At 41.7% G+C, this 27,583-nt stretch overlaps 1 protein-coding gene across 36 annotated transcripts in view; it reads right to left on the bottom strand.

Moving 5' to 3' along the window:
* The window catches only part of MADD (MAP kinase activating death domain), an 84,331-nt gene that overhangs the window by 26,132 nt on the left and 30,616 nt on the right, over positions 1-27,583 (bottom strand). For 9 of the 36 annotated variants that reach the window (XM_053386203.1, XM_053386251.1, XM_053386184.1 and 6 more), the window contains 13 exons: positions 25,181-25,416; positions 24,382-24,538; positions 23,630-23,733; positions 21,849-22,042; positions 20,368-20,648; positions 19,493-19,632; positions 14,787-14,888; positions 12,460-12,519; positions 11,914-12,016; positions 10,841-11,027; positions 9,093-9,243; positions 7,152-7,358; positions 5,038-5,091 (listed from right to left, as the gene is read on the bottom strand). In XM_053386203.1, the coding sequence (XP_053242178.1) occupies positions 5,038-5,091; positions 7,152-7,358; positions 9,093-9,243; positions 10,841-11,027; positions 11,914-12,016; positions 12,460-12,519; positions 14,787-14,888; positions 19,493-19,632; positions 20,368-20,648; positions 21,849-22,042; positions 23,630-23,733; positions 24,382-24,538; positions 25,181-25,416 (1,976 nt within the window). Of the gene's footprint in view, positions 1-5,037; positions 5,092-7,151; positions 7,359-9,092; positions 9,244-10,840; positions 11,028-11,913; positions 12,017-12,459; positions 12,520-13,855; positions 13,895-14,786; positions 14,889-19,492; positions 19,633-20,367; positions 20,649-21,848; positions 22,043-23,629; positions 23,734-24,381; positions 24,539-25,180; positions 25,417-27,583 lie in introns of all 36 variants that reach the window. The other 27 variants (XM_053386350.1, XM_053386260.1, XM_053386492.1 and 24 more) reach the window with 6 other exon arrangements.

Consider the following 27,583-nt stretch of genomic DNA (forward strand, 5'->3'; position numbering starts at 1 on the left):
CATGCAGCTTCATGTTTTTTTACCCTCCCGTGATGAGATGAAAGACAGAAAGAAAATGGATGAAAGGAGAGACAGAATTGAGAAGGGTTTGGAGGCTGTGTGCAATGGAAATAAGGAGGCAGGAGAAGAATACACTGCAGACTACACAGGTCACCATTAAGAGCTCGAAGGGAGAAGAGACTGAATACAACCCTTCTGCCATAGCCATATCTGCCAACCGTTCCTTAACAGGGACACATGACCAGCAGCTGGAGGATTTTATTTTATTTTATTGCAGATCTAGGATGTGTACAAATAATGATGTGTGGCAACTCTATGTACACAATACAGCAATACCTTACATACCACTAAATATGATGAACTAAGAGTTAGGAGTGCAAGTGGGATGTATGATGTCTATCACTAGATACTGCCAACATCAGAAAAAGTGAAACAATGTGCAAGAGAGAAAGAAAAATTATATGGTGCGCGTGAAAAAAAGACTATTGGTGTGCATTTTTGAGATGACCATATTATTCATGAAGGTAGAATTGTCAAAAAGATGGGCAGCTTATCCCAAAGGTTGTATATACTAGCTATGGAGTATATTTAAAGAGAGGGTATTATATAGAACATTCCAAAAATCAACTGGCATTTGTTTATAAACCTGACTTTAGCATACATTTCCAGACTAAATAGAAAGTGGAATCATGAAATTCATTGAAATTTCAGATTCTGTTCACAACTAAGGTACATTAGCAACAGATTCTTTTTTTAAAAAATACCTTTAATCAGTCAAAAGCATGATTTAAAAAGGTGTTATGAAAACACTAACTGGTTAATTTACATATTATTCCAATCAATTTAATAAGCACATAATTTAACTGTGGATTTTTAATTATACTAAAGGTTATGACTGACTGTTATTCACAGTTAAGCACTGTAAATGAATATTCACGGTTCAAGGCACTGCTGGAAACAAAGTTATACATACAGAGAAGGCAATTCCTTCAAGATGACTTAACTGTATGGATGAGCCAAAAATATACCTTTGTCAATCATACTCAGAAGTTCCTTTGTATTTCAGCTAATTGATCGCACAACAGAGAGAGTTAGTTAAGTGAGGAGGGGGGAAAACAAACCTTTAATACTTGGTCAGTCTAAGTCGAAAGTCCATAAAGATGGGAAATAGCTATTTCTTTAAATAAAAAACCCTACACAAAGTTATATTTGACTTGAATGACTACATTTCAAAGATTAAGTGACTAAAAGGGCATAAGGACCATATTCCAGAGAACAGGGAACACTTAAATTTCACAGAAATCAAGGGGAGTTAAAGTTCCATTCTATACACATTTGTCTGGAAGTAACCCCTATGAGACTAATGCCTGAGTTGATATGCATTGGATTACACCGCACAGCATTCAAATAACACAATTAAATTATTTGACTTCTCAGCAATCACTGGCCCAATTAAAGGTAATTTTGCTGAGGAAGGGTCACTTTTACAGAGTCTAGTTTTAAAACATTCTGCTATCAGAATGAGGCAAAGGCTTCTCCAAGTCTCTTCTACTTCTTCAGTTAAGTATGGAAGTATCGTCTCCACCTAAATATGGAAGTTCTCAAAAAACATGGGCACAGACTTCAGAGACCCCCAGTCTATTAGAATAATTGTCTATTACTTATAAGATGGGATAAAAAAGTAAAGGTAAAGGTACCCCTGCCCGTACGGGCCAGTCTTGACAGACTCTAGGGTTGTGCGCCCATCTCACTCAAGAGGCCGGGGGCCAGCACTGTCCAGAGACACTTCCAGGTCACGTGGCCAGCGTGACATCGCTGCTCTGGCGAGCCAGAGCCGCACACGGAAACGCCGTTTACCTTCCCGCTAGTAAGCGGTCCCTATTTATCTACTTGCACCCGTGGGTGCTTTCGAACTGCTAGGTTGGCAGGCGCTGGGACCGAGCAACGGGAGCGCACCCCACCGCGGGGATTCGAACCGCCGACCTTTCGATCGGCAAGCCCTAGGCACTGAGGTTTTACCCACAGCGCCACCCGCGTCCCTATAAGATGGGATATGGCATAATAAAAACATCCTTGAAAGTTTCCCCACTAGCCTGTCTTTTAAAAGGAGTATTCTTTAAAAGAACCTAGGACCAGCAATGACTAAATCTGGCCAGCTTACTTTATGAAGTAAACAGGCGTCTTTGTTACATACTTCTATAATGTGAATTAATATCTTCTCTATACAACCCAACAAACTTTATATTCACATATTTAAGTAGTGATACTCCTTTTTGTGTATTCTCAGTGTGTTCTCTAAAGAATTATAAAATAAGATTTCTATGGATGCTATAAAATAAGCTACTACAGTGGACGCTTGGGTTGCGAACGGGATCCATTTGGGAGGCACGTCCGCAACCCGCAATGCCGCGTCTGCGAATACGCGGATCGTGATCCGGCGCTTCTGCACAAAGTGTGATTTAGCGCTTCTGCGCATGCGCCGAAACCCGGAAGTAACCCATTCCAGTACTTCTGGGTTCGGTGCGCTGCGCAACCCGAAAATGAGCAACCTGAAGCGTCTGTAACCCAAGGTATGACTGTATACATAATTTCTTAACCCGAGGTATCACTGTATAGTAGAAACAGATAGAAATACTATACAATGTTGCTTCTGTAGTTATGTCAGCAATATTTTTTTCAAATATTCAGTAAGTGGCATATTATAGGATAAACTATATGTTACACTAGAGTTAGGATAAAGTGTATGTTACACTGCAGAAATTCAACTGCCTCTCCCTCTTTACAAAGAGCCTGTAGGCACTTTGAAGTGGAGGAGAAGGAACATGGGAAGGCTGGTGGGAGAGTTTCAGCCCTTCCCCAATAGCCTATTTTCACCTGAAACTGCAGGGAGCAATCTCCTATCACTTTCTACTTTATTCAGGTGCTACTGAAAAGGAATCAGATAGATATATCAATATATTTTTAAAAATCACACACCGTATAGTGAAGATACAGTTTGTAAATTTAAGAAGTTGCAATTTAAGAATGTAAGAAAATTTGAGAAGAATATTGACAAGCTGAAATGTGTGCAGAGGAGGGTGACCAAGATGATCAAGGGTCTGGAAATCAAAGCTTATGAGGAACTGTTGAGGGAGTTGAGTATGTTTAGCCTTGAAAAGAGAAGACTGAGAGAAGATATAATAGCCATCTTCAAATATTTAAAGGACTGTCACACAGAAGCTGGAGCAAGCTTGTTTATGCCTGCTCTGGAGAGTAGAACCTGAACCAATGGGTTCAAGTTAGAAGAAAGAATATTCCAACTAAACATCAGGAAGAACTTTCCAGCAGTAAGAGATGTTCAACAATGTAACGGTCTCTCTTGTTGGAGGTTTTTAACCAGTGACTGGATGGCCATCTCTCATGCATGCTTTAGCTGAGATTCCTTCACTGCAGGGGTGGGAACAGATGATCCTTAGGGTCACTTCCAAGTCTAAAATTCTATGACTCTGTTATTCTAACTATGTGCATTATTAAGCACTATCGGTTTTACGCATTTGACAACAACAACAAAAGCAGAATGTTGAAGTGGGGCTTAGTTGACATTCCACTCTTTTGTCCCAAGGGTGGGAATCAAAGAACAACAACCTAGAAAACAATACTTCATCTCTGTGGATGGAGAACTTCACATTGCGTGGACAGGCGGAGTCCCCAGATCCCCCGCGGTCCCCCCGTCATGCGGAATAACGACTCGAGACAACGTGCTATGGGATTAAATTGGCCACAACTTTATTGAATTTCAAATGTGGGTAGACCTTGGCTCAGGCATTGGGCGTTCTCCCTCCCCAGTCCCCAGCCGGGGATCTAGGGAGCATCAGGGTTTTTCAGTGTGTGTGTGGGGGATGGGCCGGCTCTGGAGAACATATGTTCAAGCAGAGACAGCCGCCCCCGTTACGCCGCCGCCGCAGGGGAGAGCAATGACAACCTTTCGGCGCACGGCCAAAGCCTCCCTTCAGAAACCCCTTTAACGGGGAACCCTGGTATCGCCGCCGCAAAGAGGAAGATGGACTAAAGGATTCCGCCCAAGGCCTGATACTGCCAAAGTTGTGACGTTTTGCTACGGGAAAGGCGAACCTGCCAATGCAGGGAAATTCCTTTCCGGCCCTTTAACAGCGACCTTACGTAGCAGCGCCCGCATACCTGTGAAGAAAAGTTAACCTGCGAAACCTGTGAAGAAAAGTTAACCTGCAAAATAAGGCATTAACTGAGGGTGGGTAGGGTGGGAGAAGCTCTGGAGCCAAGTGAGGATTCCCAGGTAAGATCCTCCCTCTATTGTGTGGGCAGGTAATCCCTCCCCTACCTGGACTGGTCTCCTTGGCAACGCTTCCCCCAGGTGGGATTGGGCAAATGACTGAGGTAGGCGGAGACCTCCAGGTACCCCACCTGAGGGAAGGCAAGGCCAAGCCTAAGCTATTGGAGCCGCTCGAGATCCAGGGGCTGCACGCGTCCACGCAAAGGGCGCCCCCCGTTTTTAAGCGGGGAGCGGTCATTCCCTTTCCAGTCAACCACCATTCTTCATATTAATCCCCAAGGTTACTCCCAACCTCATACAAAATAATTAATCATCAAACAATAATTGTGGCCCTTTCACATTGGACTTGAACTTTACATTTTATATCTGCTATTGGTTAAGAATTCAGGACAAACATATCTTTACACAGAACACTCCATGATGCACATATTGCAGAAAACGTTGGTTTACCACCAAAGAGGGATTACAATTTCACGGGGGAAAGACTGCCCAAAATTTAATTTATAATTCAGTGGTAAGGAAGGATTTGAAACTTGGCTGGAAGAGACTGTATTTTTCCCCTCTCCTCTCCTGATACAAAAAGGGCTATTCAGTGAACCCCAACACTAGATTTCTTTAAGAAATAGTGACCTCCTTTGTCTGCCCTATGGCTCATGTGGCATGGGTGTTCAATCAAAGGCTTAGAGAGTTGGCAGTTATGGGGAGGCTTGGAGGAGTGTCAAGTTTCTGTCCTTTTATCATATTCTTACTCAGTTTTTCCAAAGCTTTTTGCTTTGACACTTCGTTGTGCTTGTTCCACAATTCTACTCAAGATGCAATGTAAGCAGGAGAGAAAGACAGAAAAAATGTCAGATGCTGATCAGAGGCGGAAATGGAAAATAAAAATAAAAAATAAGCCACCCAATCCTGCAGTACCAAAGCAGAAATTAATGATAACTGGCATGTGAATAATTAATCACATCTTCAGTCAGAACAGGGTAGAGACTTCCATCGCCTTCATTCACAAGATTTCAAAATTAATACCTATATATAATTAACTGGCTGAGTAGAACAGCTAAGTGAGACTCACCTACCTGATCTCATTTGCCTTCACAGAAATGACAGATTAAAAAGAGACAGTGTCAGGTTCTTTATGTCCAACATTTAAAGTTTCTTATCAGTGGGTTACACAAAGAATACAGTATGTATTTTATGTATCAATGCGCCCCAAACCACCAAATATATTTCAATTCAAAGTGTAATAAGGGATAAGAAAAACTGTTTCTATAAACACTAAAAAAAACTATGTAAAAAAACAATTAGTTTGGGTCTGAATATGCCTGTAATAACCACTGAGCTTCTTCTAGCTTTATGTATGTTAACTATATCAGACTCCAAATCATTTTCATCAGGGCAAAAAGAATAGCAAAAAATGGGGAGGGGATCTAAAAAAGAAATACACACCATTCTGTTCAAATGATACCCTAAATTTTCATCCCTGTGGCAGAAAACTTCAGATAATTCCACATGCTGGCCCAATGGGCCAGTGGCAGAATCATAATAAGCTTAATGGAAATTCAAGTTGGAAATGCATTACTGTATTTTAATATTTTGTTGGAAGCCACCCAGAGTGGCTGGGAAAGCCCAGCCGGATGGGCGGGGTATAAATAATAAATTATAGGAAGGAAGAAGCTGGGAATGCTACAAAGTAAGAAGCAAACTCAGCTCTTACAAGAGCAGAGAAAGGTAAGTGCAGAAAGTTTCTTCTGCTATGGAAACAGGGTATGGGAAAGCACAGATAGAAATGGGAGAGGAAACAGGCTCAGAACACTTCAGAGCAATTCAGGATTTGTCTGCAGTAGGAGAAAGACAGCTAATTATAATTCATCCAGAAAACCTAACCAATTTCCCCATGCTTTATTTGATGGAACAACACCAAATAAACAAACAGCGATAAGCACATTCAAACTGAAAATGAGATTTCTGGAGGCTCCCTCCATTCCCTGGTGCTATTATTTATTAAAGGTATACACACCATGGCTGCCCTTCTTTCCCCATCCATCACAATTCTGCTTGCTCCCTATGCACATTGGTACAGAAGGTTACTGTATCCATGACAGGGAATTCATCTCAAACTATGGGAGGGGAGTCATGCTTCAGAAACCCATCTGACAAATATGTTTGCAATTATATAGTTGTCTTTGCACAATCTCTTGAGACTGGGTAGGCTCTTTTTTTCTACATATGCATGGCGTTGTCTGCTAGAAACCCTCAAAACTTTATTTCCTTCTGTCCTTTGGATGGTGAGTGAACATAGCAAAAAGTATTATATTTGTTCTTGTAGGTTTTGCTTTGGTGGAAAATATAAGATTATACATTATACAAAAACACCCACAGCACAAGGGCTAGAATTGAAGATGAATGAACATGAAGTCCAAAGCTGCAATCCTGCACACTTGTACTTGGGAGCAGATCCCCAGAAATCAATGGCATAGTACTGGGCCATTTTCCTCTCAATAGTAATTTGTTTTTGTGGCAACTAGTCCCTGGTGCACACACTCCCAAGAAACTGTTTCCATTACAGACCAGACTATTCTGCCTGTAAGACTATGTGAACAATGATTAAAGTTCCCTATGCCAGCATCATATGGCTATCTCCACTAGCCTGGCCATAAAATTCCAAAAAGCATAGAAACACCAGAAATGCTTAGCCAATATTTCTCCAAGCTGTGAGAAGAGCATATATGAATAGTCTTTGCAGTCCGAGTGAGAGTGAAGCACATTACTGCAGCAATGATAAGGCAAATGTTTCAATGGGAAAGATGCAATCAGATTCTAATGCAGTGCACACTTTCCTGCATTCCATATACACAGAAATACACACCAATAGAAGCTACAAAATTTTCCTCCTTTAGACTCCTTGTGTCAAACTCCCTCGGCCCTTTCCCTGCAGGGCTTGGGGCCCTTGGCATGAGCTGGGGTACTGGCAGTTGCACCTTGGGTTTCGGTTCAACCCTCGTGGCTAACATAGGGTCCTTGCCAACCGGAGTGATTGCTCCATCTGTTGGGCTTCGTTTTCTTTTTTCTGGCTCTTTAAAAGAAAGGAGGAGAGAGAAATCAGCAGCCAAAAAAAGAAAAACACATACCAGCAATGGTAAAAATGGAAGGATTAAGAAAAAAAATGGGAGAAGAGTACAGAAGAAAAAGATGGTTCAGATGGCGTTAATCATTTGTTTACAGATAATGAAAAAACACATTTAGATCTCAAAATCAATGTTCAAAAGCAGTGCTCAAAACACAGGGTCTGAAGGCTTCGTACCCAGTACCTCAAAGTACATTTCTCACACAAGATTGACTGGCTAAAATTTGCTTCAGAAGACTTTCTGCAGGAAAGTCTAAGATCCAGTAAGTAGTACTATGTTATGGATTTAAACAAATTTAATACTGGGCAATATCAAACTACATCTCATAAGGGAATCCCTTTGCTCTGTCCCAGCTTCTGCCAACCTAGCAGTTTGAAAGCATACCAGTGCAAGTAGATAAATAGGTATCGCTGCTGTGGGAAGGTAAACGGCGTTTCCATGCGCTCTGGTTTCCATCACGGTGTTCCGTTGTGCCAGAAGCAGTTTAGTGATGCTGGCCACATGGCCCAGAAAGCTGTCTGTGGACAAATGCCAACTCCCACGGCCTGAAGCGCGATGAGCACCGCACCCCATAGTTGCCTTTGACTGGACTTAACTGTCTAGGGGTCCTTTATCTTCACTTTACTAATAATTATTAATAATTCCAGCTCTTTGTCTTTCTAGTTCTCATGGCAAGTTTCAAAATGTAAAGAAAAACCAATTGTGCTGGGGTACAACATGGATACTAGATTTAGATAATACTGCATACTGCTCTTTACAACCCTCTCACCTCCCACACTCCACCAACAGGATGTACTCTTTTAAATTTCTCAACCTCCAGTAAAATTTGAATGGGTGCCAGAAGCTCCCTGTATATAATGCTTCCTCTCCCCACCCCCCCATCATAAGCTTGATAAGGCAAGACACTGGGTAACAGGAGCGGGGAATGGCTGGCCCTCCATATGTTGCTGAATTACAACTCCCAGCAAGCCTGGTCAGTGATGATGGGAGCTGTAGTTCTCATCAAGCACAAGGTCTGTATGCAAAATGAAAGTATATTATACACTAAATATCTCAATGCAAAGGATAATATAACACAAAATAATACAGACTCAAAGAATATATGTACAGTCTCAAATCAATCTTGGAGATATATATGCCATCTTACAAATTACTATTCAATGTCTCTGAGTTCAAGAGTACAACTGTAATGTACTGAAGGGAGCTGTAGTTCAGCAATATCTGGAGGGCCAATGGTTCCCCACACCTGCCATTTATATACACACCATGGCCCTTACATACAACTGTATCATCCCGACTGTGCTTAATAAATAAGTGCTATTGGGGCATGTGCCTTTTCCTTAAGCATCTAAATATTTGCACTTCTTCTCATAGCTGAACTGCTGAAATGAAATTAATTCAGACAAACATTTGGGTGTGCCAGTGAAAACAAAGTAACGGCATTCTGTACTGGAGTTGACTGAAAATACATTAATCATTTTCTCCATGAAACTCCATGAATTATAGATGCAATTCAAAATACTTATTCCAATAATTACTCGAACCTAAAGCTGTGATAAAATAAATGTGATTATTTGTTGTGCCAGAAAGTCAGACTAGCTCAGCTCTACAACAAGTAGGGCATTTCACAGATTTACATTCATTTATTTTATATATTTCATTAGTTTATCCCATTCTCTTACCTTTGTTATAGTAGTGAGTATGAGCTATTTCCAGCAGACCAAAGACACTTGCCATTCCCCCAAGTCCAGCATTTGCATATGACTGCTCAAGGCTTGACACAGTACATTTCAGCAAATCCAACATCCCTTTATAAACCTTGCGACTGATCTCCTACAATGGAAACATTCATAAGGGTGAGGATGCGTCATTTATTAGGAACCTGTTTCAGCTCATTAACTTCCACTAAAGTAAGCCATAATTCCCTTGTATTCTAATTAATTTTCTGTAGCTTAACTACGCCTCCTTCAGCTTAGGACCACAGGAAGCTGCTTTGTACCAAGTCAGGCCAATAGTTCCTCTAGCTTAGTATTCTCTATGCAAGTCACCAATGTTTCAGACACCACACCTCAAGATACCAGAGACTGAACCTGGGACCTTTTGCATACAAACATGTGCTCTACTACAGAGCTATTCCTGTACCTAAAAGAGAAATTATCTTTATAGAATTACCTCTGTTAACTAAATCTGCGCAAATGCTTTTTCAAGTAGGGGGAGGTTCTGACAGCACTTAAGCAAACTGTTGTGAAGCCTCTCTAGAAAAAATCCATTACTCAATCTCACTCAATCCCACTGATCTCAGTAGCTTTCATCCTGTTTTTAATTTGCCTTTTTTCAGTAAGTTACTTCAGTGTAATCAGTTCTAGGTCTTCATGGTTTCCCTCAACTCTCCACAGCAGATCTAGGGGTCACACAGGTGCATGGGGAGAAGAGAGAGGAAGTTCCATTACACAGCCGAAAGTGCTTGTGCTAGTAGAACTGTTTGGTTGGATACCCTTCTGATTGTTAGGATCCTTTCTAATCTGGTTTCTGACCTGGTATTTGGAACAAAAATGGCCTTGGTCACTTTGGTAGATGATCTGTACCAAAAGATGGGCATGAGGCATCTGACCCTGTTGATTCGCCTAGATCTCTCAGCAGCTTTTAGTATTGTCAGCCATGGCACCCATCTGGGCCACTGAGAAAGGATGGAGTTGGGAGGCACAGCTCTGTACTGGCTCTGGTCACCCTCATCACCACCACCCCACCTCACAAGGGTCTCAGAAGGTCTACTACTCGGCCCCATGACCTTTGGCTTATGAAGGGCTTCAATGGCCCATCTTGTCCTCCATACTGCTTAACATGTCTGGTTGAAGTCACCCTGAGCTTTTGGCTGGGTATCATCAGTATCCAGATGACACTAAGCTCTACCTCTTGTCTGCATTTCCTGATCCCAATGAGGCAGTATACTCACTCCCATTAAGGGAGATGAGAATGATATCACCCTGGTCTTTCGTCAACTGCACTGATTATCAATTGGTTTCCTGGCTCAATTCTCTGCCTTGCTCTAAAGCCCTATATGGCATGGTAACAAGTTTGTTTCAGAATTACTTCTTCCCATGTGAACCCAGGCCCTCTCCACGTTCCCTTCCCATCCTTTGTACAGGCATGAGAGAAATAGATTTCTCTATTGTGACACCTAGATTTAGAAACAGCTTGCTTAGGGGGAAGCACCTTTCCCATTGCAGCATGCTTGCCTTTTAGGAGGTGATGAAGGTATGTTTATTCTAGACACCATTCGTCTAACTGGGTCTCTGATATTCTAAGTACTGGGTTTTTAACTTATTGTTGTTTTGTAATCTATGATTTATTAGTAATGGTTTTACTGTGAGAACTGCAGCAGAAAGACAAAATAAAACCATTTAAAAGAAAAGAGGAACAGAGAACTGACCACATCCTGGACAACATCCTGCCGTGCATCTTCCTCCGATTGGATGGTGCGATTAAGCTTGCTTAATACAAAGACACGGAGCTGCTCACTCTCCAGGAGACGGCGGACTCTCTTCATGTGAAACCAACCAACTCCTTGTCCATCTAGGACATTGTGCACCACCTCTTTCAAGAACTGCTGGTTCTCACTATATTATATGGATACACAAGCAATAGGGGGCATAACCCTCCAGGACACTTCCATAGGTATATTACACTTTACAATAGGAGGATACTGCCACAACATAAATCTATCTGTATTTAGCCAAGCTGACTTCAACTCTAACCATAATATGCTAGGTATCCTTGATGCAACCTGCATCAGATCCTGCTATATATATCTATCACTGACTCAAGTCGAGCAGCTGGAATAACTAGGCTGGGGTAAGAATTGTGGCTATCACACTTCGCCAGCCCTTTCTGCCATGTGGAGCGCCACTGCAGAAAGGAAGAGATGGGGCTGTGCCTAGATCTGTGGCTCAGCAAAGCAGAAACAGCCTTTAACTATCATTTGTGCCAAAGTTTCCTGCTGCCCATCTAAACTAGACTCTTGAAACCTAGCATCACACTGTTGATGTGTTCCATTTGTTATGAATTACAATCCCTATACTTTTCTCAGTAATATGTCTAACCATTAATACCTCCTTTTATTTCTGCATTTGGCTGTTTCTTATTTGTGCAAACAGAAGACATTTTGTGAAAGTGGGTTTCCTAGTCTGGCCTCAACATATTGTCCCTCCTACTCTCCCTAAAAAGCAGCTTTCAAGAGTCACAAGATATACTGGAATAGGGTTGGATGTGGTGCAAGATCTACTGGGACAGAAACAGCCAAAACTAAGTGGAGGCAGCTTGCATGAACTGATCAATTGTGTAATCCATTACAGTAAGATTCAAAGATAAAGGGTAGGTCACCTTCTTTAATTTTTCTTTTTACAAGCATCACCAGATCTTCTTATACTCAGAGCAGACATGCCCAGGGCATGCCATATAAAGCTCATTTTGCATTGTACAGCAACTCTAAGCAGATGCTTTTACCTGGAATTACTGCTTCGCCCCTGTGGTGAAGGAGTCTCCCTTTTCACTGTCGGGCTGTGCTTTATAACAGAAGACTTTTGATCCACAAGTGCTCGTCTATTTCCTGAATAAGAGAGGAAGCAGAACAAGAAAACAGTTACTGAAAAGGATGCCCAAGTCCAAGAACAGTACCAATGAGACACACAAAAGTCAGCTAACACTTAATTAAATGGACATACAAAGAAACTTGGAAAAGCAGCAGCATATTTTGTATTATTGCATCATACATCGGCAGAAAACAGTAATGGGAATGAGACAGAGACAAAAGAGAAGATGGTAACAAGAGCAGAAGGTGAAAGGCAGGAGTCTGGCTGCTCTGCATGCATTTCTGCCACAAGAACCATCTTCTGATTAGGCAACATATGGAAAAGCAATGTGTTACGGGAGTGTGACTAGTAGAAATCACATGATACTGGCTTCCAGTGGGAAAATTGCCCAAAAGACAGGCACAAGAATGCTTGCTGGGAGTTGGTATGTCATGCACAGTTCATAATGCAAGGAACCCACCTTCATTGCTTACTGGCCCAGCTTCAGTAATAATCTCCATTATAGTATTTAGCCCAAATACTGGGACACAAAATAAACAATTAGTAGTGCACTGCAAAATCACCACCATTTTTATATTTGATTAGTTACTTGATTAATCCCCTCTCTTTCAAAAACAGCCCTGGATTAATGTTGGGGAACATCTACACTGGGGTGGTCCAGATAAAAGCTTTCCCCGTGGCTAAATGGGAATAAACTAAAAGTGGAAGGAAAACTTAAGGAAGAGGTATTAACTAGCCAGTGTAGCAGGGGAGGATTCCTACATTCCCTGTTCTATCAGCCCACCTGTAATGGTGCTTGTTCTTGATTTGGTCCTTGGATCTGTAATAATAGCACTGGGATTAGCACTGCCCTTGCATGCCTTGTGAGCATTAGCTGTGCTCATTCAGTATGGTAGAGAGACTCAAAACAATCATCTCTGTAGAAGCACATTTTGAAACAAATTTCCCAACCCTAATGGCTTCGAAACACAAAATCACAAGCTCTCATTTCTAGTGTAGATGTGTCCTAACCTGATTTAAGGTCACTTGAAGGCTCAAAAGTTACTCTGAACCCCATTCAATTCAGGAATAATGCTTCTATTTTAGGAATTATTGATGTCATCATTTATTTCACAGGAACTACAAAAAATAAAGCTTATCTCCCTTCAGAATATGAAGGTAAATAAAACTAAACATTAATGAATAGTTGAAAAGGGTAATGAAACAATGGCAATGAATGAAATGAAAAAATATCATCTACCCGTCTTGTATCTCAAAGAATTCAAACATTAAGAAAATTGGTATTTACCTGGCATACACAAATCATTAAATTGTAGAGTTGGAATGGTCCCCCAAGGGTCATCTCGCCTAAATATCTACTACCATGCTATCCCCACCACCCAACTAGTATGATACCTGTCAGGTCAGTCAGGTTATAATTTTTTCTTTATATATGAAACTGACTAAATTACTGACAATTTTATCCTATAGAAAATTGGAGATGCCACATGGAACAAGAGTCATCAAGAAATGACAATAAATGGCAGAAGATGAGACACAAAGCATGGAAAGACACGGAAAAACCCATCACTGTTTTCTTCCAATGTGTGCTATCAATAATAGGTTTAGCTAACAGAAGATCTCTGCACAAACAAATATAGGAATATGACCAAATGGAAACATCCCCAGAGACCATGCAGAGTCTTCACCAAACTACTCACAGTCCTTCTGCGTTGGTTTCTGGTTTTTCTACACACACACACACCCCCCTAAGAAAATGTTAACTCTTATCCAAAGCAAAGTCCAATGCAGCAACACAAAACTAACTTTTGGCCTTTATTACTAAAAGGTCAAAGGTCAGCAAACATCATACCAACCTTCATCCACATCCCTTCCCACTTCCAGATTAAAGTAATCTTTACCGATGAAAATGGAGAGGGGGAAGAAATAAATAAAATCAACTTATTAAAAGCAACTTATTAAAAATAAAGCATTCTTCCAGCTGAGCAACCAAAAAGATTCAATGCAAAATCAAACAATGGTAAATTACAGATTATCTTTCCTTTAACAACACTAATGACTAAAACCAACTGTAGTACAGATAACCTGGAGTAATTTCTACAGATTCTACTCCATATTTTTCCAGATTTAAGAAGTCTACCTTAGCTAAGTCCTATTGCTCCAAATGAACGGCTTTCAATAATTTTCCTCTTAAGGTAAGTTTTAGCCCTTTAGATAAGGGACAATTTAAACGTGATAGCCTTTCCCATGAAAGTGTTTCACGTAACTGGTGAAAAGTTGAAAAGATCCTTGCCAGGTTGGTCTCTCTCTATCTGGGCTGACAGTGTCCGTGCGCCAGGAGAGCCAACAGCAGTGATATGCAGCTGTATACATTTGAGGCAACACACACAAACACACTAAGGCTATGCTTGCCACATAGACTCTTGCCAGGGAAAGGGCTTTTCAGCAGCCTCCATGTGGGGTCTGTGAAATTAAATCAGTCCAGTGGATTAAGACTTTGCATTCACTTTATGCAAAATCTCTTTCCACCAAAGTGCATTTCATACAGCCGGTGCATTAAAATAAAGACAGACCAAAAATAATACTCCCTTTCCATACTAAAAAGTATAATTAATAGTCACTTAAAGAATTCTGCTTAAGAAATCTGAAGCATCACCCAAAATGAATTCCTAATTCTAGAATGCCTGGTTTCCCAAAATGATTTTTTTAAGGGTTGGGTGTAATTCTGTGACTGCTTGGCAATCAAAGGGATTCTGAAAGCAGTAAAAGGCAAGGAAAAGTGATTACCTTTCAGGCTAGGAAATGGAGTGTTTTTGTCTCTCCCAGCTTTGGTTGGAAGGGCTAAATTGGACAGACTAAAGCTTGTGCTGTGGTTCTTGTATAGGCTACCTATAACAAAAATAAAATAAATCAAGTGATCTAATCATCCCCTTATCTCATTCAGAAACTCACTGTGCAGTTTACATCTGAACAGCTTTCTGCACTCTGGGATAAACTAGACATGACCTTAAATGCAGCATAAAGGTTTTTAAACATGCAGGTAGCATCAGCTGGTGGGCACTAATGGGGAATTCCCCCACCCCAAGAAATTCCAGTTTCAGAAGAGGGATTTCATCAGGACCACAGTAGAAAAGATAGGCCTGACGGGCTGCCCTTCATGGCCCCTTCAGCACTTACTGAGCCCTTCCCAGTGCCTGTCATCACTTGGGTCTTCCAATGGCATTGCTACTGCAGAAGCCAGCATTGTCATCCTCCTTGCACTTTTCCATGGGCATATTCATAGTGGAAGCAGCCCTGTAACAGGCCACAAGTTGGGCAGCTACTTGGCTTCCAGGTCACTATGTACTTTTGGCTATAAAGTAAGCTTTCAAGTGAAGGGCAGGGGAAGTTGCTAGTAGCCTCCTCCTTCCTCTTATGTATGGCACCACAAACACCCAGAGGGAAGGGATGGGCCAGCCTGCCAGCCTCCCCTCCCCTTGTGAAAACAACAACAACAACATCATCCCCAGCCACTCTGGGCGGCTCCCAACAGAATATTAAAAACACGATAAAACATCAAACATTAAAAACTTCCCTAAACAGGGCTGCCTTCTAAAAGTCAGATAGTTGTTTATTTCCTTGACATCTGATGGAAGGGCATTCCTCAGGGCGGGCACCACCACTTTGCAAGAGCTCCAGGTGAAGGCTGTGGCCATAGAAGCATCACTACCAGGTAGGCAAAGGATGGCAGGTACAGGGGTGGAACCAGGGCATGAGTCCCAGTGAGCTTTGCTGGGACATGTGGGTCCCAGCAACTGACAGGTCTGAGGAGGAGGAAGGAGGTTTGATCCCCAAAATTAGTAGCCCCCCATCACCTGATACTGTTTCAATTTCAAAAATCTGCTTGTTACCACATTTAGCATCATGTGTAGTTTCGCCCTCAACAGCAGGCTCTCTCTCTCTATGAGAAATGGAATAGTTCCTTACTTCTGCTACGATTCATGAAGATATTTTTGAAATGAGATAAGGGGAGGAGGAGGCAGAATAAACACTTTACTTGTTTATCCTGTTCCTCTACTTCTCCATTTCGTTTATTCAATGAAATGAATGTATTTAATTCAAAATCTTGACATTCCATCATTTACATTCCACTATCTCATTCTTAAAATGTGCAAGGCAGTTAACATTCAAATCATTTAAAACATCAAATCGACACAGCAGATAAAATTCAGCTTTAAAAAAGACTGGGAACTAACACAATGGTTAGGCAGGATCAAGAGCATGTGAGACCACAGACCTGCTGGAATAAAAATTGTTTTAGCTGATGTCTAAATGTCACTAGAGAGGCAGCCACCCAGATCACCCCAGCCTGGGTGCTATTGTGGAATAAATGACAACTGGTAACCAGAGTAGCTCATTCAAGTTTATTGGCCCAAGGCTTTAAGTAACCAGCTCTTTAAACTGGGCTCTGAAACAGACCAGAAGCCAGTTAAATTGATAGAGTAAGAGCTCATCCAGACTTCCTTTGTGCCATATTCCCAGGCAGAGGTTTGCACTTCAAGGCACTGTGTCCAAGCACTCTTTTTTTTTACCCCAGCCTTTTCCCACTCTTTATTGTTGAATTGGAGCAAACGGTAAATCGGAATTGCCATTTGTTCAAATTCAGCATTAAAGAGTGGGTTTTAAAGAGTGGGGAAAGCTCTGGAGGGGAAAAAGTGCTCAGACATGGAGCTTTAAAGTACACACCTGTGATTAGAAAGTGCAGAGCCAAAGGTAAGTGTGGATGAGCCCTCACTCTCCCCCAAAATCTGAGTCATGCCTAAATTTTGTTTGCTGGTTTTTGCACTAGTTGTAGCTTCTGTACATTTTCCCCAGGCAATCCACTTAAGGCACCTTATAATAGTTCAAACTTGATGTAACCAGTGCAAACACAACTTCGGCTATTATCTGCCTTCTCCAGGAACATGTACAATTGGTGCACTACCTGATTGTTCAAAGGGAGCGGGACCCAACACAAAACACAGGTGAACCACTATTTTTGAGACAGCAGTACTATTGAATAGGAGAATTAGTAGCCCTATGACAATGTTGCTCACCTGACATGATTGGAAACAAATGAGGGAAGACCTGAGCTAACTCTCTCCCTTCCACCGGATTCTCATCTCCTGCCCCTCCATTGTTGGTGTTTTGGAGGGCAAATATCTGCAAGCAGGGAACTTTAAGTGCATGGAGATCTAGGACAAATACAGTAGGCTGCACACTGCAGTTGTTTGCCATACAAGGAAAGCAGTGGGGCTGTGCAAAGTTAACTAGCACATCCCAGCTACAGTGATTCCTCTATTGCATGAGAACACCACCTGAATAGGGTTTGTGCCCTATCTGAATTAATTTCAAAAAGGAGCTAGCAGCACAATCCTTGTAGAAAAGAGCAGTACATAACTAGGGCCCATCACCAAACATGTCTTGTTGCTAGTTTCTGTCAACCTCACTCACCCCAGTTGGAGAAAGCTCATGGAACAGGTCCCACCAGAAGATCTCAATGCCCAAAGCTGATTCCAAAGCTATGAAGGGCTTAACTTTTCAGGATGTCATGAAATGAGTGTGGAACTTCTGCTCAATTCCATGGCACTATGTCCTGTGGAATCCAGCAAAGTTCCATCTCCACCCACCCCCTTACTGTTTAATGTCTATATGAAACCACTGGAACAACTCATCCTGGAATTTAGGGCTTAGTGCCATCAATGTGCTTAAGACACTCAGCTCACCCACTCTCTATTCCATCTGAATCAGGAGAGGCTGTGCAGGACTGGTGCCTAGGGGCAGTGATGGACTCAGTGAGAGCCATTCATCTGAAGGTGAATCATTGTAAGATGGAAGCGCTATAGGTAGGTGGTCCAAGTCCAGGAATTAGGGAGACTCCCCATGAAGGAACAGGCACATAGCATGGGTGTTCTTGATTCAAACCTGCCATTGGAGACACAGGTGGCCTCAGTGATCAACTATGACTGGTTAACCATCTAAAGACGCTGTTTGACCAGGATAGCCTGAAATCAATAATTCATGTACTAATAACCTCACAAATGTAGGGGAGGGATAAGGGAGCAATTTGATTCAATTCACATTTAAAGCTGAAAATATCAAATTTGCACTTTTCAAAACAATATGGGAAACGCTCTTCCCTCAAAATTTGCGCTTATCTGAATTTTGTGATGCAGTTCTCCAACCAACATTTACAAAAATGCATATATGAAATTGCATAGAAATGACTATATTAGTGAAAATAAATACAAAATGCATCATATTAGGAGAATTTGCTTGCAGAAATGTGGACAGCAATCAAAAGTATATACAAATATGTGTTTATGAGGAGAAATATCAGGCTAAAATCGTGAAGCATTTTCACAGGGCTTTTTTCTTAATTTATTGCAAATTGCTTCAGAAATGTGGGGAAGTGCAGAGAAGATTGGTAAAATGAACTGAGAGAACCAAAACTGATAGATTCTTCCATACCTAACCTGAGGTTACCCTTAAAGACAGCCCAGAAGCAGCAGCAACTGAAGAATGTGACAGCAAGGCTGTTAAATAGGGGAAGTAGATGGGATCATTTTACAGCAATCATCAGAGCTCTGCACTGACTGCCTGTGAGGGCAAATTCCAGGTGTTTTTACTGATGTAATAAAGCCCCAAATAGCTTGAGGCCAAAGCAAATTGAAAAGCACCTCCCTCATAGGGCCATCTTGGTGGCAGATCCACAACTGACAAACTCCCTCCCCATGGAATTTGTGTTGTTCCCCACATAGTTACTATTTAGAAAATAATAAAACATATTTTGCCACTTTGTCATTTTGGCCATAAATTGGTTCTGAGATTGAACAGTACTGTTATCATGCTGCTTTGTTATACTATTTTTAATTATCCACTGTATTTTTTATGTTGTGCACCACCCTGAGCTCCTTTAGAAGGAAGGGCAAAATGTAAATGAAAATCATCATCATCTTCTTCTTCACACCAGTTCCTGCTATAGCCTTTGCATGTGGTTTATTATACCTGCAAACCTCAGCAATTGTGAAAGCAGAAGCAAAATGTAAATATTAAGGGTCACAGAGGACAGAGCATACTATTAGTACTGAGTAAGCGACTATTAGTACTGATTAGTACACTTCCTTCATTCAATTTGGCACCAAGCACACCAACGTTGCTCTCTGAGCTACCCAGACTAATTTCCAGCTCCCAATTCCAAGGTCTGCTCCCTAGTGCTAACATTTAACCAAACCCAGTCCCTATTCTTCTCTACTAAGCCAAGACTCCTGTTGCTTCCCTTGCTTCTGCTTTTGCAAAAGATGCAAGCAGTAGATGACTGTCATGTATTAAGCAATAGCCAATGACTTTCACAGGGTTGGGGCTTTTGGGTCAAATACTTTATTTCCATTAAGTACTCTTCTTTCTGTGGGTCTCTTCCCCACTTTCTTCCCACCTGCTGTTCAAATTTGCAAATAAGAAACAATTATACATACTGGCAAAGGACATAATGCCCCCAAAACCTTCACTGCTGTTGTTGGATATTGTAGAATTTGGGGAACTGGCATGGGAATCCGATTCCGCATCAGACTCGTTGCCTAGCTTTAAGCTGTTGGGGCGCAGAGGCTGCAGAGGCCTATAAAAGAAAAGACAACGGTGTTACATTGTTGGCATCGTTATGTATCCTGTAACTAAAAAGATTGTTGGGACCCATCTCATATCAGTAACACAAACATCTGATTTAGCTGTGGTGTCAGTTTGGCAGTTGCCATATCAACTGATGCCTATTTTAGAATAGATAGAGCAAGTATGAAAACAAAGGCAACAGAGAAGTAATCTGCAGATTCCAAGTACCACCCATCAACCAGAACAGTAAACATCTTGGAATACTTCCAAGAGAATAATTACAGGCCTCTTCCCCAAGTAATTATATGTCCCACTCAATACAGGGACTCATCAAAGTGTTGTGGTCCCAAGCTGCTACATATGTGGTTGTGAATACTGTAAATATGTGGCCAAATCATGAGACTTTTCCCTCCAAGTTGTCATTGTCAATACCAGCTGGCTGTCACATGGGGAAAACCCACATAGATCTTTCCTTCATGTGTTCCCCCAAGTGGTGCAGGACTGCACCAGAGAACAGAAGCTTCCTTGATACTGTGGGTCCTGAAATGCTGATGTGTTTAATATATATCCCTCTAGGTCTGAGGGAATACGATAAAGACCTAAGAAAATCATTAGAAGATATCTGAACTGCAGGGGGATTTTCTGAGGATAATGCATGGTACTAAGCACAACTAGTAAATAGTAAAGCACAATTAGAAAATTCCAGTGTGGCCCTCATGGAGTCCTGAATTTAGTGATATCTCACCGATTGCCATTGAGGTTCTGATTGAACTTTGGTGTATAGCTTTCTTCCTGTTCATCCTCTTCTTCCTCTGCTGGGAACCCATACTGTGGTTCAAAGTATGGGTTATCATACTCTCTTTTCTTCACCATTCCATCCACGGAACTCAAACTGTTTGCTGGATTCTCACTATCACGACGTTCAACACTCATTTTGGGAAAGCTTGGTTGTAAAGGCAGACTGGGAAGGTGATTTGAAAATCCAGCTACCATCTTCTCCTCCATCTCTGCTGAATCAGCAGACTCCTTTGTAAAACAAACAAAAATCCAATTTGTCTACAAATACATATCCACATAACAGCTGGTGTCAGGCGCAAGAGGACCCTAAGATTCTGAAGGCCAATTGTTATCTTTATTTCTAACATTGCCTATACTAAATGAGCTTACATCATCTCTCTGCAATTTTGTCTCCCATGTCTAACATTTCACAATTTATTTCCCGCATTAGACCAGCTGTTTTCTATATAATAAACTGTATTAATATCAAATGTTCATCCATTTTCTAACACTTCTTAAATTGTCTCAAATATTGTCTAATGATTTCATCACTGTGCTAGCTCATCACTACCTCTAAAGAAACATGGCTGCTCACTTGAAAAATTTCATCCTAGGTACAGTGTTGTTCACAGGGCTTCCATACAGATCTATGTATAATACTTATTTCACATAAAATCCAATAATTATATATCATAACCAGTCTACTTCCCCGCTTTTAATTTTTTTAAGCATTCCTATTGGCTTGGAGAATATGAATATGTGAGCACCTGTCTTTTATTAGTAAGGAATGAACCATATGACTGCTATTCACCATAGTTTTATATCAAATACGTAATTGTGACATATCTCAAATACATAATAGTGACATAAATTCACTGTCATCTACTTTTCTCTAGTCACATTGGCCATGTTTTCATATCACGGTAAGTCATAAACCATGGCTTCCCACACATGAGCCAATCATGCCCAGTTTGCTTCTCCCCACAAGAGCTAGGAAGGGAAAAAAGCAAAATCCTTGGCTTAGTGTTATAGATCATAGTTTGTTTCCTCCATGTACTAGCAGGGAGAACAAAAGAGCCCAGAGAGGTCCATTCATTGTAAACTAATAACCATGGTTTACTGTGATGTGCATATCAATAAATATTATGCGCATACCAATAAATATTAAGAACACAAAATGACAAGAGTTTTTTTAATTATTTATTCTCCATGTATCTTCCAAAAAGAAGTCCAAAGCAGCTAAGAAATCCTTTCCATCCCAAAGCTTCAAGGAGCTTTATGCCTCAGTCTTTGCCTCAGGCTGATAAGAAGTGGTTCATGAGGGAACAAATGCCCCAAACAAATCCAGCCTTTGATGAAGACCAAAGTAGTAAAACTCCAATGAGGGTCCTTCCTATCATTCCTGTATCTCTTGCCTCCCTTACTTATACAATAAGCCCCATTACACACATGATTCACTCCATGGATGACAGTGCTGGGGCTGCTGCTGGCTGTAGTGCTTGAACTTGACCGAGGCTGATTGTTGTCTTGGGAGTTTTCACTATCAGGGGCTTGTTCATCCATATCACCCGAGTACTCCTGGAAGTCATCAAATTCCACTTCACTTGCATCACCCAGAGCTGCATGGGTTAGAGGATCCACATCTGTAAATAGATATTATACACATAAGTTCATAGGGTCAACAAAAATCACAAAGACCCAGTCTGCATGTAACACTAAGGCAAACCATGGCTTAGCATGTGCTCCTCCCTGATCCTGCTGCCGCCCTGCTGCCTAGGCTAAGTGATGGTACGGCTTAACATTACGTCTGAATCTAGGCTCATGGTTCGTCTCCTTCAGACAAACCATGAGCAGTAGACCAATACCAAACTTTAGTTACAGGTTGTGGTTTGTCTGGAGCAAGAAAAGCCATGGTCCCAGATAAGGCGTAACTCTTTGCCAAACCATGACTTAGCCTACAAAGCAAGGAGGCAGTAGGACCAGTGGTGGGGAGCAGCTGGGAACTTTCATATTTGCTAATTTGCCATTTGAAAACTGGATCAAAATCTAACTCTAAACAGCAAAATATGCAAGCTATTCAAAATGTAGCTTTATAATTCTTTTCTATAGGGGTAGCTAACTATTATTATTTTTTTGCCTGTGGGCAGCATTCACCCTTGTCCAACTCTCTAGGGGCCATCTCGCAATGGTAAAAGAGGCCAGATGTGGATGTGGCCACCTAAACTCTCATACACAGGCCCTCCTTGCTTATCATATGATTGATCTGATGAGTGTGAAAGGGAGCTATTTGCATCCACATTAGGGCAAGTGGCCACAGGGCATCTCAGCACTATGTTCTACTTTTTTTGCCACCCTTGCAAAAAACTAGTGGGGTCTGAGTTGGGGGACAGGAAAAACTGCTCGGGGACCACATCATCATGTGCCTGGGTCAGGAGTCAACCACTCCGGCTTTAAAATGTAAAAAATAAAGGGAAGTAGTGTCCAAGTCCATTTACCTGATGAGAAAATATGACATTTACAATGTAAGTACTGACCAGAAACCTCAATAAAACAAAAGCCAGATTTTCTCCAGTATGGCTTTTAAAAAATATTTCTATACTGCCCTTCACACTGCCTGTCACAAAGCTGTTTACAATATAAAAACACAAAAAGGCATAACATAGTAACAAACAAAAACAATACCACCAGCATCCCACTGTTTAAAAGGCCATAGATTGTAAACTTAGCCAAAAGCCTGGGAGAAGAGGAATGTTTTTCCCTGGTGCCTAAAGATATGTAACGAAGATGCCAGGCGAGTCTACTTGAAGAGAGCATACCAAAAGCAGAGAACCACCGCTGAAAAGGCCCATTCTAGCTGCAAATGACATTCTAGTCACAACGCTGCTGGTCTATGACTGTAATAAACTGATTGAAATTCTAGTCACAACTGAAGATCCCTGACCAGGTAAGAAAATGTATATTTAACCAAAAAAAGCAGCCAATCAGCTTTTACCTATACTGTACTGAATACTCTCTTCTACAGTCTTCAAGAGTGATATGATTATAGTAAACAGTAAAACTTTAGGCTGGGTGGCACAAGATGTTAAAAGTAAATATACCTGTTTACCTAAACACAAGATATCTTCCCAAGTCATTCACAATTAGCTTAGGTTCTTTCTCTCTCAAAGCAATTAAATCAGACCAAAGCATGCACGTAGAGTTAATTAAATTATCAACTCAAAGTTACTCACTTGGAGTGTCACCGTTGATGTCACACTTCATCATTTCACTAACAAAATCACCAAGGGATGAATACGAAGAGCTGGAGTCATCATAATCCACACTGTCACTGCCACTATTTTAAGGGGGAAAGGGTGAGAAAAAATTAGAAGTGGCAAAAAAGGAAAGAAAAATATAAAGCAATAGAGAATGAGAACAGACCAGCAATAGAAAGAGAAGCAACTAAATGGAATATTTTACACTACAAGGCTATGGTGGCATAGGTTTTGTTAAATGAACAGCTTCTCTTAAGTAGTAGGTCATCATATATACTGTATAGCTCTGTGTTTGGAAATATAATTTTTAAAAAGAAAGGGGACAACTGATTTTTACTTTACCAGAAGCATTTTTAAAGGGTGCAGAAGATGGAAGGTTAATAAGGAGGTGTTTCGAGTAGCATACTGCAGCAACAGAGACTGGTGCCTACACTTTATCTTTTCAGCACTAGCCAAAACCCTTTTTCTTCTGCCAGTCTTTTAAAAATGCTTTTCAGAACCTTTAGATTTGGATTTTATGATACCCTGAACTTCTGATTTGACTGTAATTTTTTTATCTTGCATTGTTTTATCTTGCATTGTTAATGTAATTGTCAGATTATCTGTTAAACTGCTTTGGAAACCAGTGCTGCAAGAAGTATTGAAATTGTTCAGGGGGAAATGGATAAAAAACCAGAAAGACAAAGGCCACTTAGAACCAGCTACATAAAGTTGCTCTCCCCACTAACCTATCATCAGTAGGTTCAGAATCTGTTTCTCTCTCTATTGGGACACTCAGTGCTTCAGCTAGTTGAGAATTGCTGTCATAGACACGGTAATGAATTGGCTGCAACTGATGAGCATACCACTTTGGCTTATCACCAATCAGAGCTGGGTCAAACATGTCTGTAGAAATAGTAAGAAAAATGAAGTTATTTCCATGATGTCATCCCCCAAAGTCTCAATCAAGTGAGGCTGCAGCTGCCCTACAGAAATTATATTGTAAATGGTAGGCAAAACATCAGTCCATAGAAAGATATTTGCTTAATGGGGTTTGAAATTAAACTGAATGTAGAGCTGTCCCTCCATAGAACAGATACATACATAATTTTATTTGTATGCCAACTTTCCACAGTTCAAACCATGCTCAAGGTGGCTTACAGCATGAAAAAATACATAACTACAACACAACAAAAGTAGTCATGAGCAATAAATAAAACAATAAAAAATACACAACCAAATATAAACTACAACAATTCCACACATCTGAATTAAGATACAAGATACAAAAAACAGCAACAGTCCCCAGCCCAAACACACCAGCCCAAGAATCAGTTCAGCAGCCTCAGCTTTTTGTAGCTGGAGTCAGTTAGGGCCCTACCCTATGTCAGATGAAAAAAGGCCTGCAAGGCAAGGGGTAAGTCTTCCAGGTCTCACAGCCAAGATGGTCAGATAGGATGCAGGAGACACTATTTCCTGACACTACTTTTGTATTAGAAGATTCAGCATTAATCAAGAGGTAGCAGTAAACACAAGGCCAAGACTTACTGTTGTGGATTCTTTGGAAAGCATAATTAGTTGGGTTGAGTGACCATTCCCCAAAGTATTCCACTGCCTGTGTCTTCGACAATTTATCTGCAAAAGGTGTCTGTTTTGGTCTTGAGGCTAAGAACGAATTGGCCTGAAATGCAACCACTGGCCGGGGGAAGAGGCGAAGTGTGCGAGTATGCATCTGGAATCCTTGTAAAACATTTGGTGAATTGAAGAATCTCACCATGGCAACCCTAAAAAAATCCAATAGGTTGGTAATATATTCAACATGACAAATCTGAAGGACACAGTACATTCACATATCATGAAAAGCAAATTCTACATTTGCCTCTAGTAAGGGAAGAACAGCAGAATAAGTTCGCCCATTCATAGCTAACATCAACTGTGGCCTCAAGACAAAATATGCCCTATGGCAGGGGTGTCAAACTCAAATTCATCGGGGGCCGCATCAGCAGTTTGGTCACCCTCAAAGAGCCGGTTGTATCTATAGGACTCAATATGCGCTCAATATAAAAACAAGTGGAGGTTTCCTGAATGCATGTAAAGTGGAGGTTTCCTGTGTAGAACGGCCGGCACCGCTAGAGGGCAGACGTTCTCTGGCTTGCAGGCTGCCGTGCATGTGCTGAAGAGGCGGCTTTCTTGTGTCAAAAAAAAAAAAAGCGAGAATAAAAGGTGAAGGCTGGCGGCCGGCGGCGGCTACACGGGCCACATGACGAGGTCTGGCGGGCCGCATTTGGCCCGCGGGCCTTGTGTTTGACACCCGTGCCCTATGGAAATAAAAGAAACACCAGTGCCCCTATTGTGCTGTGACCAAAGAAAAATATATTTGGCTTCTATTCTCACTTTCTTTGCAGCAAGCCTAGGGTACAAAGATGATACTGAGTTCAATTATCAACTCTGAAGGCAAGTACCGTATTTTTCGTTCTATAGGGCGCACCGGCCCATAGGACGCACCTCGTTTTTTTGGGGGGGGAATGAATAAAAAAAAATATCCCCCCCCCAGCCGCGGCTGCCACCCCAAGCCTTGCGAACACTCGCCCGAAGCACGGAGAGCCCTCCGGAGGGCTCCCTGTGCTTCGGGCGGCAGGCTGCCGCCCCAAGCCTCGCGCGCTCGGCGGGACCTCCCGCCGGGCGCGCAAGGCTTGCGGACACTCGCCGGGGCTGCAGGGTGCTGCCCGCAAGCCTTGTGAGCCCGCGGGAACTCCCGCCGGGCTTGCAAGGCTTGCGGATAGCTTCCTGAAGCCTGGAGAGCGAGAGGGGTCGGTGCGCACCGATGCCTCTCGCTCTCCAGGCTTCAGCGAAAGCCTGCATTCGCACCATAGGACGCACACACATTTCCCCTTCATTTTTGGAGGGGAAAAAGTGCGTCCTATGGTGCGAAAAATACGGTAATCTCTTTTACTGTAGTTGGGCCAAACAGCCTAAGCCAATGGAAGGCACTCCACACCACCGAAGTCTCAAGTGGCAGCAGTAATGGAACCAGGAGAAGTCCCAAACTATGACCCCACTCTTTCAGAGGTAGTGTGACCCCTTCTAGAGCAGGCTGGACATTGAAGCTGGATAGAGGGACCATCCACTAACCGTATCTCAGTCTTGTTGGATTATGTTTCAACTTCACACAATTGAAATCTGGCTGGTTGAAATCCCGCAAATTGATTGCTCACAAGGCACAGAGCTTAGAAGCTCCTTTTGCTTTGGGTTTTCCCAACATGGAAATAACTTTTAAGCTCGCAGACCTGCTAACTGTGCTCTGGAACACTCTTGAGAGATCTCGTGGAAACTCGGATGGTCCCACAAGATGTCACAGGAGCATCCCAGAGCCCAGTAAGCAAGTCTGAGAGCTTAAAAGCTCTCTGCCTTCCTTGAAAAGAAAGACAACCACACAGGTGTGGTTCCAAGTGTATATGCATTTTTCCATGTACATGTCATTTCTGGAACGTAACCCCCACAGAAGATTCGATCACACAGTACTACAACCTAACAGTGACTCAGTACATTCACTGTCTCGCCTGTAGAAGATGAAAAGGAGAAATGGAGCTGCTTGTCATCAGCATAAAGAGGACAATGAGCTATAAAACTCTGCATGAACCTACTCAGTGGTTACCTCTACATTTTTTTTCTATTTTAAAATTTCAATTAGAAAACATAGTCAGATTTAGCAGAATATATATCTCAAAACAAAAGACTAGGAATAGCCAACAGGATGCTCTCCAAATGGTGTAAATCACATCTTTCATAATCCATGACCCACTGATCGTGCTGGGCTTGGGCCAATGTTAGTTGTTGTCCAAAATATATCTGGAGGGCATCACACTGGCTGACCCCTGTAATGGACTGTGTGGAATCCATATATACACAAGAGAATCTCATCCTCTAGTCTTATGAAGCAGTAGAAAATAT

The sequence above is a fragment of the Podarcis raffonei genome, chromosome 1 (genome assembly GCF_027172205.1).
Source record: "Podarcis raffonei isolate rPodRaf1 chromosome 1, rPodRaf1.pri, whole genome shotgun sequence".
Lineage (NCBI taxonomy): Eukaryota > Metazoa > Chordata > Lepidosauria > Squamata > Lacertidae > Podarcis > Podarcis raffonei.